At 33.0% G+C, this 18,698-nt stretch overlaps 1 protein-coding gene across 1 annotated transcript; it reads left to right on the forward strand.

Annotated features, from left to right (window-relative positions):
• Positions 1-9,766: 9,766 nt before the first annotated feature.
• Positions 9,767-11,719, forward strand: LOC112500979 (transcription factor MYB36-like). Its single transcript, XM_025104601.1, has 3 exons — positions 9,767-9,902; positions 10,015-10,144; positions 10,868-11,719. The coding sequence occupies exons 1-3, from the start codon at positions 9,767-9,769 to the stop codon at positions 11,529-11,531; spliced, it is 930 nt and encodes a 309-aa protein (XP_024960369.1). The 3' UTR covers positions 11,532-11,719.
• The last annotated feature ends 6,979 nt before the right edge of the window (positions 11,720-18,698 follow it).

Here is an 18,698-nt window from a genome sequence, read left to right on the forward strand (position 1 = left end):
AGTTTAAAATACCAAAAATATCCTTGCTTTAAGATTTTAATTTAAAATTATCAAATTTATAAATTTCCTAATTTATCTATTGATTTGTGGTTAATATTGGTTATCACAGTTACCACAAACAACTCAGTTCTCTCTTGAATAGGCCTATATATATATATATATATATATATATATATATATATATTATCTGAATAACATAAATTGATGTAATTTTAGACACCGTGTATTCATAATTGAATGTAGACATTGCTACGATAATATAGAATAATGAAGCTCATTTAGTGTATATTCATTAATAAGAATTGAATACATACTAACAAAATAATACACACAAAAACCACGATAAGGTTCGGATCGAAGCTGTTTACTGTCGATGCTAAACACCACAACGAGCTACAAGGGTACAAGGAAGTTGGCCTAGATCAATATCAGTAATCATTCGATACTAGCTAGTCATCGATTTGTACATATGAGAAGATCTATTAGCAAGTAAATTACCACTACGAAAAAATCGAAAAAAATATATACTGTCTATAATAATCATGTATAATTAAGTGTAGTTAAAATAAATACATATCAATTTTTTTATTTTTTATTTTGATGTAATAAATGGTGCAATTGGTTGGTGAAGAATTGGTGTTTATATTAAGGGGGTGTTTGAGATTGCTTATAAAAACAACTTATTGATTTATTTCGGTGTGACATCGGTAATAAACACTTTTAAGTGTTTGGATAAACAACTTATATCGGTGCCAAATCGGTAATAAAGAGTTTTTAAAAAAGTTAAACCCTTCAGACTTATAATAAGTTGATAAATGCGTATGTGGAAAAATATAAATTGTTTCAAATAAGCAATCCCAAACACCCCCTAATATTTTATATTGAAATAATGTAAATGAAATTAAAGGTAGGGTAAAGTGAAATTTCTTGGATACCTAAAGCAAATGGATTTGTTATGACAATTTGCATTTTAACAAATATAAAAAGTGAATTATTAATTAAATAGTTTATTAATTAGGGTTTATATTATTTTGTACATAAATAGATAATGATTTTGACTAATTTAGTTAAAATAAATGGAATTAGACATTAATTAGGTGTCTCCTTGAAGGGATTTTTTGCATAGACAAACCTAGAGGGGTGGTTAGGTGGCACGTGTCACCGTATTGTTCCTTCGCAGTAAGGTAAAAAAAAAAAATAGATTCGTGAAAAGATGCAATCGTTTTATTCTAGAAGGTACAACTGTTTTATATGATACCACCGTATCCAAAAATTCTTGGGTCCGTCCTTGATCTTTTATACATAGTAATGTAGAAGAATATATTTTTTTTATAAACAACCTATTATTAATAACTTGTTGCATACATAACAATTATGGCTATATACTTTTGGAGTATAATAACATATATTTGAATTCTTTTTTGTCAACCCTAGCTTAGTGAATAAAGGAGACCCTTTTCCCTTGCCTATAAAGCATTGGACACATCATTTACCTAGACTTAAACAAGTTTATTTAACAATAAATATATAATACTAACATATCAAGGTCTCAACGGGTCCCATAAACCCGTTTAATCGATTTTCACAAGTATAATTTTAGTTTTGGAGTATAAAAGATGCACACGCGAAACTTTAAGGGATACTCCAGAATTTTTGAAAAATACAAGATTCATCTACCAAAAACCCGAAAAAAGTCTATTGAAATCAACCAAAAAACTTAAAGAATTTCCAAAATCAACCAATTTTAAAAAAAAAAAAAATCTCTCTCCAAACAATGGAATTTGGCTTAAAAACACATTTAACGAATTTGCAGGCTTTTGATCTACCTTAAAAGTACATCTGTTAACGAAAATTCTGGATTCGTAACTGGTTTTGAGTCAATTTGTATTGTTGAACTAAAAAAAATAGTTTTGGTGATTGGAATTTGGAGTGGATATATATATATATATATATATATATATATAGATAGATAGATAGGGTTGAGTTCACGTGTGACCAAAGGTTTTTCGTAAGACCCGTAAGACCAATTTATATTCATTGATCAAACTTTATAAGCTAATAATCTAATGGTCTAAAGTTGCATGGTGACAATTTTATGATTATTGAGAAGTCTCGTGACAATTTTGTGATTATAAATGTTCAGATTGTAGATCTAATCCAAGGGTTAAGAATTAGACTTATGGGTCTCACGAAAAACCTTTGGTCTCACATGATCCCAAGTGTCTATATATATATATATATATATATATATATATATATATATATATAAAACACAAGTTACCTTCTTTTATTTTTCTTGCAAGTTGAAATTTGATGTATAAAGTTGAAGAAAGAAATGAGTTCACTTTATTGTTTTGTCAAAGCTTCCAATTAAATAATGACAATGATGTAATCAAGTTGGACTTCGACCCTTTATTTCCTCTCTTTGTTACTTTAACTTCATTCCATTATTTCTTTCTTCTTATTAGGATATGCAAAACCTCTTCTTATTCTTTATCTAAAACAATACTTACAGAGAAAAATAGAAAACCTACGCATCGGTTTGGTCTATGACTAACCGGTGTAAGACACCAAACACTTGCGGTCTAACTTCGAATCGATGATTCTGTTTTGTTAAGAAAGATGTGACATTTGCAGTACATACAATATCGTTTAAATGAGGATCATAATTTAATTATCGGGAGTAAGAAATAAGACGATCTGCAAAAGCAACAAAAGGGTTTTTGGTTTTTGGTTTGTGTTACACAATACACCATATACGTATGGTGTTTCGAAAACACATATTTTAGGTGATTGTTTGTTATTTCTGTTCTTATTCTATACGACAAGGATTAAGGTATATTATTAGGAAGTGATGTAAAGATAACGGGACGGTCAACTTTCTTGGATGCTTATAAGAAATGGATTTGTTAGGAGCACGGTGTTGACCCTTTGTTATTTTAACAAATAACAAAAAGCAAGTAATTGGATAAATTAATTAATTAGGGCTCAAATAATTGTTTCATAAAGTGCATAAATTGATAACAACATTTTGTTTAGTTTAATTGGAAGCAAACACAATTAGTCACTAATTAGCTAGGTGTAAGTATGACTCTCTTAAGGAAATATTTGTACTTATCGATTTACAATTTAATTATTTTTAAAGAAAATATTATTAGAGGAGCGATCAAATGTAAACCATCCAATTTGTACAAACCGTGCAAACCTCATTCAACCAATCATAATTTTTTCATTTTTTTTGTAATTATGAGAGGTTGATTAATCATTTTCATTGTGAAGGGTGTTAATCATGGATATTATCATCTTCATTATTTTAATTTTAAAGAAATATATAAAACAGTTTCATTAAAATTTCTTTAAGTATTATATGAAACAATTTCATAACCATATATGAAACAACTTCATCAAAAAAAATATTATACGAAACAATTTCACAAGATTAAACAATTTCATAAGATTAAACAATGAAATGGATGGATGAAGGTGGTTTACACGGTTTGTACAAATTGAGTGGTTTGCATTTGATCGCTCTTCAATATTACTAATCAACTGAAGGATCCTTGAGATCACAAGCTTCAAATAATTTTTCCTTCACCGACCCTTTTTAGTGTTTAGAAAGGAGGGTCGGTGAAGATTATTTAGTTGTGGCGTTCGATTGCTTTTCGGGTGGTTTTATCCCTTTGTTTTGCATCTCGTAAGGCTTCGTTCTTTGTTGTTGTACCCTTATTGTTTTAACGTTTTTGCTTTGTATGTTTCTTGTTTGCTGTTAAAAAAAATCTTTCTTTCATGATAAAACATGGTATAAACTTTAAATTACGAATAACTAGGAACACAAGTCTTTTGACTTACTAGAAATATATATATATATATATATATATATATATATATATAATCTTCTATTAGTAGGAAACATAAGAAAACAAGTATAATTTGTAATTCTTTTGGGTGCTAGATATATATAAAACTACTATTGGTGTATCCACACGATGCAACGTGAATGAATCACAATTTTGAAACATTAGTTTAGTCTTCAATCATATATATGTGATATAGATAAAGACGAAGAGAATCAAAGAAAAAGGAATGGAGTAAACGTACTTAACCCTTTGACATGTGGTACAACTTTTTGACCCTAAAAATCATTGGTTAGCCTAAAGTCAATCTTCACATCCCTATGATTGGCAAGGAAAATGGCAAATATATGTGGTACAAACAAGTCAATGTTATTGTATTAATATATATCGTACTTATCTTCTTATTGTGTTCTCCAAGTAAAAATATGTTAGACTATGTTTGATCCAATTCAATCTAAAATATAATTTTGTGAAAATTATATATATATATATATATATATATATTTATCATATATAATTATTGTTTTTTTATAATTTTAAATATATAAATGAAATTAAATGGATTATTGTATATTTTGAAACGTAATTTAAACTATAAAAAACTTATCATATAATTGAAATTAAATAAGATAAATCAGAAAAGTAAGTATGAAAATATATCCATAATGTCCTCTATCTACAAAGAATTTAAAACCATGAATTTTGGTATATCTTTTAATTTTAATTTTTTATGTTAAATCCACTTTTTAATTAGATAAGTTTTATCTAAAAAAAATTAAACCAACCAATAAACAAATACCACATGTCAATTCATTTAATAAAAAGGTGCTCAATCCATTAATTAAGTGAATACACGCTATTATTTTATTTGATATAACTTTAAGTAATTCATATTTATCTTAATAATATGCGTTGATCACCGGTTGGTGGACATGAAAAAAACTGAGAATTTTGGGACAACGGATTTTCGTCCGTTTATTGCATCGTTGATTAATAGTGATCTACAAATAGTAAGGACGGAAAAGGGAAAGAGATGTTTGAATCAATAATCACATACACAATCTAAATCCTACGAAGTAATTCATTTATAGACCATTATACTTTTTTTTTTGAAACGGCAATATATAAAAGGCGAGGCAAGCAAGACGCCAACCCGCCCAAGCAGCGAAAAAGATTACAACACGTTCAAATTACAACTCCAGTCATTCCAAGAGGTCGATCTACCAATTTTACAACGATGCTTAAACCAAATGAAAGCGGAAGATTGAATCAAATTAGCCGTTACGAGCGGATTAAAGACCCCTTTGCTGAAAATCACCGAATAGCACACCAGACAAACCTCAGCAAAGCATGGACAATGCAACTCCTTATGATCTCCTTAGAACTGACCCCGTTCGAGGTGCTGACCGAAAAGAGAAGATCATCTATCGAGCTAACTGAATCGGGAATCCAATAAGCCCAACATTTTAAATTACGTCTCACACCCACAACTTTCCTGCAGTCAAGCAAAATGTGGTTAATCGTTTCCGGGTATTCCTTGCAAAGAGGACAAAGATCGTCTTCTAAATGAATCCCTCTTTTAATCAGATTAACTTTCGTAGGCAGCCTATCGAGTCTCGCCCGCCAGATGAATATTCTGATTTTCATCGGCACCATTTTTAACCACAACGTCGGAGGACCACATCTTCTAAGCCCCATGGTATCAATCGCTTTCCGCAACAGAGCCACCGAGAACACTTCTGTTTTATCCAGATTGCATCTCCATTTGTCGCAAGAGCCAAAACTGAAGTTCTCACATAGGGATATGATCGAATTCAGGTCCGTTGTTCCTGCCCGTCGCGAATCGGCCTTCTCCAATCCCACAAGAAAGTAAGTCCATTTTAAGATATACAAATTCTATCCGAAATCGAACAATTTGGATCCGTTTCGAGCGAAGCCAAACTAGGGAAAGAAGAGGATAACGATCTGCTAGAACACCAAGCTTCAGTCCAAAATTTAGCGTAACGACCCTCTCCTATAACTTTAGAAAAAACCGCATTTAAGTCTAAGTTGCACTTAGACATGTGATCATTTATTTTGATAATTTGGCTCCAAGCCCCATTGAGCCTAACCGGCCGATCGCTCGGGGCAAGACCATTATACTAATTGTATGCTTCAACAAATTGCATATTCATTGGTGGTGCTACGCTTTTATCACATGAATCTTGAAACTTAGGTACAATTAAGAATTAGGGTTTACTTTTTGAATGAGGTATCACAAAACTTTTAGTTCTGTCACTTGGAAATCGATAAATAGATGCAAATAATAAAAATGTTAGCGTTACAAATATGCGGCGGGTTCAATTTTTTTTGCCAAACATGTGCACCTTTGATGTGGATTAAAGGCCCGTAAATTCGTCCGATGTGTTTTTAGCCGAATTCCACCTTTTCAAGAAAAAATTTCGATTTTTTGTTTGATTTGAGGGTTTTTTTTCTTCGGTTTTTTGGTTTACGCTTGTATTTTCTAATTATCCTAAAGCACCCCTCAAAATTTAGCGCACACACCTTTCATATTCTAAAAACGATACTACCAGCAAAAAATTGGTTGAGCAGGTGCACGGCGTTCATAGGTCTGCCCTGAAATATGGTTTCTGATGATTATTTCTAGACAAAACAAGAGAAACTTCACCTGCATGCCCTCTTTCCTGATTAGATGTCTTGCTATGTAGTATTATAAAAGGAAGGGGAGGAAGGACACAGAATATTACCAATGATAACAGCACAATTAACAAACTAGCAGAAAAGGAGTGTTTGAGATTGCTCATTTGAAACAACTTATTGTTTTCTACAAAAGTCCTTATCAACTTATTATAAGTTAGAGTAGTTTAACTTTTCAAAAACTCCTTATTTATTACAAGTTTGACACCGGTATAAACTGTTTATCCAAACATTCAAAAGTGCTTATTACCGATGTCACACCATAATAAGTTTCATTATACTAACTCAAAACATACAATGAATGAAGTAAAAAATGAAGTCCATTTTATAGAACAAAGTTCAGAAAAAGTTAGGCAGAAAGTTATCATCCTTTAGCTGCCAGCCACACGATTGATTACCTTGGATTCATCTTATGTGGTGTAAATGGAACTGGGAACTAGGTGTTACCATTGACAATAACACAGTCTAAATCACAGAAAAATAAATAAAGATATTGAGATGGTTTGACAAAATGGATGTAGCAAGACAGTAGAGTTATTATATATTGTATGATTCTCAACTTTTAGTAGAAGGTACAATGAATGAAGGAAAATGTCACAACCTTTTTGAAGAACACAATTGAGGAAGAATGGGGAATATGGCAGATCTTTTTTGTCTTTAAGATGTTACTAAGTAGTAACATGGAATATTCATCACATTAATTAATTGGCCGATTTTTAAGTATTAAATTAGACATACATGCGCGCGCACACACACATATAGACACACACGTACGTATATATGTACAGTATCTCGTGTCCACTTTGTGTGCATACGTGTACACACAGGAGAGAGAGAGGAGGGGGGGGGAACCCATAGCTAAGTAATGAGTTTATTGGTTTCTTGGCTAATAATTTTATTACTAATTTAAGGAACCTAATCGACTTAAAAGTAAAAAGGAAACACTTCAAAGGATGAAGAGAAGCCATACAAGGATTTTTTTTGCATCTTTTATGTGTGTTTTTTAGCGGTTACGGGAACGTTGTGAGACTAATCAAAATGAAGCACGAAAGAAGAAAACCAATTACCAAAGGGTCTCTGGCCTAGCGGTATATGAGTCCTTGTACTTCTAAGAGGTCAAAGGTTCAAACCTCACCAAAGATGAGGAGAGTGTGTGAGTTTAGTTCTATTTGTTGTATGTAAATATTATATACTTAAAAAAAAAAAAAGAAGAAGAAAACCAATCGATGGAGCAAAAAATAAAAGGCTATGTACCCTTTGGGTTTGTGTGAAATAAATACAGAGTCAATGGTGCGGTCATTTTTTTACGTATTTTCCCTTGATATTAGTGTAATATATAGTATAAATTATGCGGTTTCCTTGGTGTGAAAGAAAAGTATAACCTTTGAGTAAACTTTTTGTTTTATTGAAAAAATTATTCAAAAGGGTGATCAATATGTTTAGGTGTTGTTCTTGAAGTATAAAACATTCCATCTATTTCGAATTGTTTCTTTCTATTTTTAGAAAGCCATAAACAATATTGGTTGATTCCATGTACTATAAGAATGGATCGCTTACATGATGATATAGAGCGCAAATAAACTTAGACTTTACAGACTTATTCAGTCATATGTTACTTATTGGAGTGTAACCAAGACAAGACAGTTCACAAGCTACTCGAGATCGGCTATTTCAGAACTCGACTCAAACTTGAAATCAACTCGACATACTAACAAGTTGAGTTCACCCGACTCGATAAACTCGAGAGATACTCGAAATTTTTATATAATTAGTTTTATAATAAAATTTAGAACAAATAAATAACCCAATTAAATAATTTAATTTCTAAAAAAAGGCACAATAGAGGGCCAACCCCTGTAAATTCTCTAAATTATGAAGTGTGGGTGTGGAGTGAGTTCGATATCGGATGTTTAGAGAAAAAGGAGGAGATTATATAATAAAACTCCATGGAGGCTTAGAGAAAGTGAATGGTGTGGAAGTGATTATATAACGAAACCCTATAGTTTTAAAGTAGAAAAAGACTAAAATACCCTTCATCTAATGAGTTTTAATGTCCGTTAGAGAGAGGAGCCAAATCCAGTTATTTTTACAAACCGTAATGGCCATATTGTTCGAAGCTGTAGTGACCAAAATACAACCTACAAATGACAAGGACCAAATTTGTTGTTTACTCTGATAGATTCTTATTTTAAATTAATCAAAAATTGTCTATAAAATAAAAAAAATAAAATAAAATACAATATCATTTAATATAGAAAACAATTAAGTCTGTTTTAATATTTTGCCAAAGCCTTATCTTAAGTTTGAGAGAGTCCTTACCAAAACTAGGCTTGTTTCGAACCGATCGAGCTGACAGACCTGGCCGTCAGTCTGCGTTCCGTCTTTGCTATTGAAACCATACCTTTATAAAGGGCTGAGTACTAGGTATGGTTCAATTTCAGGGGAAAAGAGAGAAAGGGTAAAAGGGGAATAAATGGCTTAATAAAGGGCCGAGTACGAAGGACATCATTTTTCTAGCTGTCAACCCATAGCTGGCCGAATAAGTCCATACCCAACAGCTGGATATGTGCGAATAAGCCATATCCTTTATATAGCCCATTAAGCTCCAACCGAACATCCCCTAACTCTTCTTGTTTGATTTTCTTTTCCTTTTATATATTCATTATTTAAATTTGCATTTAATCGATGAAAACTAAGCAAACTACAAAACAGACTTTGTTAAGCTTGTGAAACATGAAGACATTTTAAACCTATATCACAAGCATATATGTATTTAGCTAATAAAAGATCACCTGGCTTAAGTTCAGAGTTGCATGGTTGTGGCTGTGTGGATCAATAATGGAACAATATGCAGACGGTTAGCGACAAAACAATGAGCATGCAGGTTTCTTGCTTGATTCTACTTCCAGCATTACCTCCAAACAATAAAATAAAATTATTTTCCAGTTAGTAATTTTTTTTTTCTAAAACAAAATTATATTAATTTCTTAATTCTTGGAATAATGCAATGTTGTTAACACGTGAACCTTTTCTTTTATTGGAGGCAATATTATAATGTTAAGCATGTAAAAGCAAGAAAAACAGGATCCTTGTAGATAGAGAGAGACCAAAAAGCTAGAAGTGTATGATTGTCTGTTCTTTAAATAAGCATTCACATCCCCAAATTGTCATACTCACCAGCAAACACAGAGAAACAGGATAGCCATTGACGAAAGATGGGAAAGGCACCTTGCTGTGACAAAGCAAGTGTGAAGAAGGGGCCATGGGATCCTGAAGAAGATGCTAAACTAAAAGATTACATTGAAAACCATGGTACTGGTGGCAACTGGATTGCTCTTCCTGGAAAGATTGGTATATATATATATCTTTGCTGATAGTTTTGCCTTTTCAATGTTTCCTACTTCCCTTTGTTCTTGTGTGAGATCCCTTTTCGAATTATGATTAACTTAACAATGACTTGCAGGAATAAAGAGGTGTGGGAAAAGTTGTAGATTAAGATGGCTTAATTACCTAAGACCCAACATTAAGCACGGAGGATTCTCTGAAGAAGAAGACAACATCATTTGCAGCCTTTATATTAGCATTGGCAGCAGGTATTACTCTCTCTCTCTCTCTCACACACACACACAAAAACTACCAGTACAACAAAATTGAGTTTATAGGACACCCCCAATCTCTAAGTGTGCAAATAGACCTCTTTATAAGACTTAATTTATAGGACCAAAATATAAAGTGTCCTATCTAAAGGTGTTGTAATAAGTTTATATGACGCTTTTGGGCATCTTAACAAGTTTTTTAGGACATTTTTAATACAAAGTGTCGCATTATAAACTCATTTTTTTATAGGACACTTGTTTTATAGGACAATTTTTCAAATAGTGTCCTATAAAGTTGATAATGGGATACTTTATATTAAAAGTGTCCTAAAAAACTTATTACAACGCCAAAAAACGTCTTATAAACTTATTACAACATCTTTAGATAAGACACTTCATCTTTTTGGTCCTATAAACTAAGTCCTATAAAGAGGTCTATTAGGACACTTAGAATTTGAAAGTGTCCTGTAAACCCTCTCATGTGTTTGTTTGTAGGAGTTATGGGTAGGTTTCAAGTTTCAACCATTGTTTGTCCTTTGCACTTGTCCATGATGCTTTTATTCAAAGAATATGGCCCATCTCATAATATTTATTCACATTTCTTGTTGATTTTCATCTATTTAAGTCCTTTTTGATTTGGAAAATATATTTCTTAGTTCTTGCCTTTGGTATATAAAAACATGCTAATATTGTCTCTAATTTGCCTGGACAATAAAAAAGGTGGTCCATAATTGCTGCCCAACTGCCGGGAAGAACCGATAATGGCATCAAGAACTACTGGAACACTAGGTTGAAAAAGAAATTGCTTCGAAGGTGTAAACAAGCTCAACCGAATTGGCTCTCCGTTCCGTGCACGAACCTGAAAGAAGAGAGCAGTATAGAAACACCAAGCAATTCTGCCATTGATGACAGGCTTCATCTTCATATGCAACTCCAAAGCCTTGAAAACCCTAATATCTTTAAAGCTAATATGGAGACGTGGCCTTGCAAGTTACCCCCTATTCAAGAAAAGATGATGAGAAACCTCCAATTGTTAAATGAATCTTCAAATTCTCTAATGATGCAACATGTTTCACATAATACCCCTCAAAATGCTGAGCTCTATGGGACATCAAATAATAGCCTTCAACAGGAATATTCACCTAGTACTATGATGGTCAATGGAATGGATAATTCCATTAACGGAATCGATATTCCTGGGTCATCGACACATGCATCAGAACTTGGTGATACAGAACAAAGAAGAATGGAATTACAGCAGTTTTGGGCATTTCAAGCTGGAATCGATGAGTTTTTGAACGACAATGGAGCTAATCTTGTATCTATGAATCAAGCACATATGAGAGAATTTGATTATTTCAAGGTACATGGATGGTGCCAATGACGACATGACTTAAAATGCAGTGTCCTCTTAATTAACTCTAGGAATTAAATGGTATCCTTGATCACTGGTTTTCTTCTCTTCTAGGAGTAATCATGGAATAAGTCATTATGTCTAATAATTCCAATATGGTGAATCCCATATAGAAGTCGTTAATGGGAAGTTGTTGGTCAGATGATCGAGCACGAAACCATTTTTTTCTGAAATTTGTTAGAAGTTATAAACTATGCATGTGCTTGCTTGCTGCTGCTGGTATTTACCATAATGTAGGCCAACATATTTTGTATATTTGAAGTTGTAAATTATGTTTTATTGATTTGATAGAGAAATGGTAATATTGCATATTTTTACAATTTTTTTTATTAACCTGGATATCCAACCCGCTATGCGAGCCGACTAATCTCAGGACGACCACATACTTTTGCAGATAGCCCGGAGTCACCGCATTTGAACCTCCGTGGCCAGAAAAAGATTTTTATTCCTCCTTGAATTTGAATTTGGGACCTCCTAGTACTTTTGATCTTTGAGATTTTAATACCCTTTTTGATCATTCTCATAGCCGTATGAGAATTTGCATGAGTATGTATATAAATTTCTCTAACTTATTAAGAATCATGTCGATGTTGCAAAGCAATTTAATATGTGGTCTATCAAAGCATGGATTACTAACCATATATTGTCATAATATAAATGGTCATGACATTCTTTTCATTTTTAGAGTATGAAGTTTATTATTGTATCTATATCTCGATAATATATCTTTATTATAAAAATTGAAAATTGGTTATCACAGACGTAATAATCGGTCAGCATTTTGTTGGAAACATGCACTATCGATGGAATACCAGAGAGAATAAATTAGTCAGAAACAATATTGTTGGTAAGACAACAATGATAGATTTTACAATGGCTATCTAACTTTAGCAACGACTTTATTCCTCTGTATACTTCACTAACATCGTGTATAGTAAAACAAAAACAGACATACCTCATCAATAGATGCCCTTGTAGCATACAATCTACTGGCACTTGAACTTACTGGCACTTGAACTTCCTGCATTTGAACTAGTAAGTTCGCATTATGATCTCAAAAGATGGTAATTGTTTTAAAAAATTGCAGGTTTAAATTGAATATTACCAAAAACTTGGTAAACTTGAAGATATGTAATGATATGAATGCATAATGTTAGCCGCAATGCCAACAGATCAATTATGCTATGTATACCGCAATCACAATACCAATGCGAGAAGATAATAAAAAGACAAGCATTAGTGAGTGAACTGAATAAAAAAAATACATTACTCAACAGCTAGTAGCCTTGGGATAACAGAATCTCTTACCCCGCTCCTCGACACCTCCCTCGACAACTAGACCCTTTTTTCAAGAAGCTCACTCATAGTCAAGGGTTCAATTATTCTTTTTCCTAGAAAGTCAGTATAATTATTAGATGATAAGGAAACAAAATATAATAAAACATGATGACAAATTTAATTAAGATATCTTACTAGCAACTACCTATGCTGATAACCTATAATCAGCCTGACTAATGCCATGCTTGTAAACATACCTCATCACATTCACATACACTTATTCAACACATCCTGCTATGTGATATGAACCTCTATATCGATGTTGTTGTATAATCTATAGATTTCATGTATATACATCATTTAGTAACTTAAATATATCACTTTCATTGTTGCCTAATTAAGTTACAAACAATAATATATACAAACCAAAAACGAATGGACACCCCTTGCATAAATCTAGGTTAATTCTCTTGAAGATGCCCAAGGACCATGAGACATGGACTTGATACTCATGATGATATTACATCCGACGTTCATATCAGCAAAACTACATAGAGCACCATAATTAACATTGCTATGATTGTTTTAAAAATATAAACAAATATACATACTCATACCCAATAAGAGTAACCACGGTCCTCTATGACGGATGCTAGGGTAACTACACCGCAACATTAAGGCCCTGACCCTGGCCTATATGTGAATACTTATTAGCATTACCCATATGCTTAACACTTGCTTTCCAAGAGCTTCATCTTTGAAGAGAGCTTTAGGATGCAAGATGCATGGATTATTGAGAAAGGCCCGAGATGGATAATATGGAATGCGAGGAGAGTGTAATATCATCTTGACTTGTTCTATGACTTGTATGTCGGGTACTCACGATCTGATGAATTGTTGTTACCTCTAATGGATCACCACGTCTGGTAGAACTGCTACCTCTGCCTATAACTGCGACATATGAACTAGTAACTCTACATCCAATAGATGAACTGGAAACTCTACCTCCACCTCCCATAGAACTAGTAAATCCTCTAGTTGAACAACTAACCCAACCTCTACCCAAATTTTGTTTCACATAAAACCAATGAATTCAAAATATTATTAATTTTGAACATCATGCTTTTAAGACAAGATATATACATACATTAGACTAGGTTAAAACAGAGTAATTATAAAATTTAGATGCCAAAATCAAAGGGAAAAATTAGATGGATTTTTTCCTCTTAATTCTTTACAAAAGTATCATAGTCTACATACATGATAAGCTATGTTCTATTGAAAGAATTTTCTTCATAATCGAACTTTTTTAATTAATCAACTTGTCGAATAATAAAATAAAGAACTCCTAGGCAGAGACATTTCACAAATGACTTAAGAAGACATTCATGAGTCTTTTGTTACTTCCGTAACTAGTCTCATCACTCTTATGCCTTACGTGATTTGAAATAGTTCATGATCTGATTAAGGCCGTAATTAGAAATCAATTAGACCATAACTTTGAAATAGTGGGATCAAATACGAGTGACTAGTATTATGGTAAACACTTCTATAGGACAACATTCATAGTCAGTCCCATTTACCATAATATTATTAGGTAATTAGGATAAATCTTGAATTTATTTATTATGCTTGAAACATCTCAAATTAGTGTTAACAAAAGGCAAAACCGTATTCTTATCATCAGTGTGGTATGATTTCTAATTCTAATCCTTGGGAAGCACTCATTAATTGAGACAATGAAAATGGCGACTAATATTCTTAATATATAATAGGCATCAGAAATCTAGGTTTGTGTTAGTAATAACTTAGATAAAACATTTTTCAGATACAAAATTTGGACCCTTCTAGCCTTGGGTTCCACGAAATATGGCATTGAGATAATTGAAATGTCACTCTTGTTCTAATTAAGACTAAAACTCAAGTATTTTTCCTGGTACGATTGTTATTGTTTATACATAAAATGCGACAAACATTGGTTTTTATAGCTAGTTATTACAACAATTAATTTGCAGTGGTTAAATAGTTATTTAAAGGTAAGATTAGTTATCAAATAACTACCAATAATTGTTACTACATCAAACTTCAAAAGTGACTTATTTTATGAGTTCTAGTCATTGGAATTTGAAGTGAAAGTTCAAAAGCAACAAATCTTTCTGAATAATAATTCAGAATGCTACACACTATCTGGATAAAATTTAAAAAGCAATCTACGTTCCGAAAGGTTCAGTGCATATATACCGTTTCACGGACATTGAGCCCCTTGGCACCCGCTATGGCCACTGCCCTACAATCCCGTAAGGGAGCACAATCCCTTTACCATCACTATATTGTGATCTAAGGTTCAAGGCGGCATATACAAACTTACATTCCGTTCCACCAAACTTGTCCTATTGTTCAAACTTGAATTTCATCTATCTCAAGTCAATCTCAATAACACCAAAATGTTTCATGACACTACATTACCAACAATATGATACCTTCTAAGTGTATCCCTTAGAAAATGTTTAGTGAGTTTTGGACATGTAGGGTACGTAACTATAGTCTTTTTCCTAGCTATAATGATTTTTTAATTTCTAGCTTACATTAAAGTTTCCTCAGATAAAGTTATTTAACTATAAACCATTAGTTATTACTTTATGAAATACCTTGAACATTTTAAGAATTATTGGTTCTATTTCCCTAAATTACCATTAAATTGTCGAAGATAAGCATGTTAAATTATTGGGAATGACAAAACTATTGTTAATTGGAAGTGATGGTGTTGTCAATATTGACTTCTTTTATATATATATATATGTATATATATGTATATGTATGTATGTATGTATATATATAGGACGATAATCATATGAGAACCACAAAAATATTATAAACATGTGACAATCGATAGAAAAGTATCTTTTTACATTAATTTTTTTTTATCAAAAACTATAATTTAACATATTGTTTCATGTATGTTTGTGTTCACTTTATGAAAAAAGAATGTGAAACCTTTTTTTATTCACTTAGTGAAACGGTAAATACACATGAAAAAGGTTCATATGGTGAATAAATACTTGTGAAACTATCATATTATAAAACAAATATATTTGAAACAATATCTTAAATCTTAGCATTTGATGAAAAAATCATCTAAAAATTAATTTTAAAATGGTTCTCATAAGTAGGCATGGCAACGGGGCGGGGATGGGGCGGGGTTTGCAATCCCCGGCCCCGGCCCCGGTTTATATCAACAGTCCCCGGCCCCGGCCCCGGTCCCCGGCGGGTACGGGGATTTACTTTTCGGCCCCGGTCAAATTTCGGTCAATCCCCGGTCAAGCCCCGGTCAAGCCCCGTACCAAGACCCGGTAAAATTAAATTTAATGTTTTTTTTCAAGCAACATCATCGTTACATCGTGATACATATGCTGTCATAATGGGTTTAAATGTTTACCCTAAACAGATGCTGTCATAAATAAGTAGCATTGAATAATCCCACATCAATTCTGAAATTAGAAAAACCAAATTCATTACTCTTTAGGGTGTTGCTGTTTGGGTTTAGAAAAAACAAAGACAGACCTCGAAGGATCGAAGAAGACGACCGATGGTTGTGGCTCACTGCTGCAAATCGATGAAGAATTAGAAGACGATTAGGGCGCGGCTCGTGGGTTGTGACGAGGACGAGCCGGCCGACGATGGCTGTGACGCTAGTCGACGGCAACAACAGTCAACACAGTGTGGTGTGTGCAGTGAGCCGACGGCAACGAGGGTTGTGAGTGTGAGCCAGATCCGACGTTCGGTGTTGTTTAGTGTGTCCTGTGTGGCTGTGTGATTGTGTATATGAGAAGAGAATGAGAAGAGAAGAGAATGAGAAGAGAATGAGTGTTCGTGTGGAGTTGTGGACTATGGTGTGTGTGACTGAGTCTGAAGCCCAAGCCCCAAAGCCAAAGCCCAAATATGAAATAAGTCAATCTTGAATATACCGGGTACGGGGCGGGTCGGGGGATACAATACCCGGCCCCGGCCCCAACCCCGGTTTGCCTCTACCGGGGATCCCCGGCCCCGGCCCCGGTACCCGTTTTAGCGGGGAATCCCCGTCCCCGTCCGGGTCGGGTGAACCGGGTTCCCCACCGGGTCGGGCCAAATCACCATCCCTACTCATAAGGTTTGTTAATTGGGAGTGATGGTGTTATCAATAGTGACTTCTAATATATATATATATATATATATATATATATAGAAATAGTATCATCCCCCATATCTCTTGGGTGGTTATATATATATATATATATATATATATATATATATATATATATAAATAGTATCATCCCCATGTCTCTTGGGTGGTTACTTGGAATATTACTTTGCATGACAAAAAAAAAGGGTCAATTTCCATGACCTCATTCATCATTGTGTCACAACTGCCCTAAACCATCATACCGACTACTTTGATCTTGACCTTTCAATTATACAAGTCAAACCTATCACTTATCCATTACCATATGACTTCACCCATAAAGCCAAATTGTTTTGTTCATATATTTGCAATACATACAACCAAGTCCATCTTATTTTTAATATATCTTTATATAGCAAAATAACTTGTTTTTCAAACCATAATTCAATTTCTTTCTATACAACGTTTTCAAAATGTCATATTTATGTATAGCTTATCATTTTCAGACCCCACTTTCTGATTAAATATATAAGTGTTCGGTTACAGATATTAAACAATAACCAATAAGAATGAAAATAAAAAATAGTTTTTGACTTCATATATAAGTATAATGAATTCATTCATGTAGAAGTCCAAGGAGTGTTCAATGTTTTCAAGCTGCAATTATAACCAATGTTAGAGAGGCTCATTGCATTGAAATATTTCATATTTGACTTTTAAGTAGAGTGATGGGTACTTCATTTTCCTCGAGGTCAAAGCATAGGCGGACCTACATAGGTGCCATGGATGGCACGTGTCACCGTATCATTTCTCTACCGAAGGGTAAAAAATTTAAGTTTCATGAACGATGCAACCGTATTAATTTGTTGTGTGCCACCGTATGTATTTTGAAACTACAATGAGAACAAGTTTTATTTGATAAAGTCGGTTTGCAAGGCTTTTATTCTACCACACACCTAAGTCAGAATCATGTTAGTGTCATTTTCTTACTCAAACGATGCTACCGTTTGAAAAAAATTTCCTATATTTTTTTTTTCCTTATGGTCAAATGGTGCCACCGTTTAAATTTTTTTTTGGGTTCGTCCCTGGGTGAAAGACAAACAGTACAAGATATGTAGCGAATGTATACATATACAACTTTGTTTTTCCTCCAAGGCAAAGAAAATTTAACAAGAATGGGATTTAGAGATAAGTGCAAAGTCAATTTCTTGGATGCGAAAAGCAAATGGATTTGTTAGTATGGCCGTGTTGACCATTTTTATTTCAATCAATAAAAAATTCAAGTAAATTGATTAATTAATTAATTAGGTCTCAAACTGTTCGTAAAGTACATGAATAGACAACACCATTTTCATTAATTTAATTAAAGGCGACGGAGTTAGTCGTTAATTAGGTGTCTATTTCTAGGAAACTTTTGTATATATCGACATAGAAAATTTATTATTTCTTAAAAAAATATTATTAATTAATTGGAGCACATAAAAAAAATTTGAATATATATATATATATATATATATATATACACACACTAGTGGTATCACACAGGTGAATCATAATTCTGAAACATTAGTTTAGACTTGAATCATGAATTTGTGTGGTTACTTTACAAGTCAACTAATATATAAAATTGAAGATTAATATGATGTATTAACAAGATGGATGGAAAAATAGTTGCAGACATGTTGAGTTTCTAAACCCAT

This window comes from Cynara cardunculus (genome assembly GCF_001531365.2).
Source record: "Cynara cardunculus var. scolymus isolate 2C chromosome LG 17, CcrdV1, whole genome shotgun sequence".
NCBI classification, from domain to species: Eukaryota; Viridiplantae; Streptophyta; class Magnoliopsida; order Asterales; family Asteraceae; genus Cynara; species Cynara cardunculus.

What these genes read in the sequence shown, in the direction of transcription:
- LOC112500979 (XM_025104601.1), top strand. Translation starts at nt 9,767, where the DNA reads ATGGGAAAGGCACCTTGCTGTGACAAAGCAAGTGTGAAGAAGGGGCCA. An exon ending in TGCTCTTCCTGGAAAGATTG is followed by an intron (nt 9,903 to 10,014) that starts GTATATATATAT and finishes AATGACTTGCAG; the next exon opens with GAATAAAGAGGTGTGGGAAA. An exon ending in TATATTAGCATTGGCAGCAG is followed by an intron (nt 10,145 to 10,867) that starts GTATTACTCTCT and finishes ACAATAAAAAAG; the next exon opens with GTGGTCCATAATTGCTGCCC.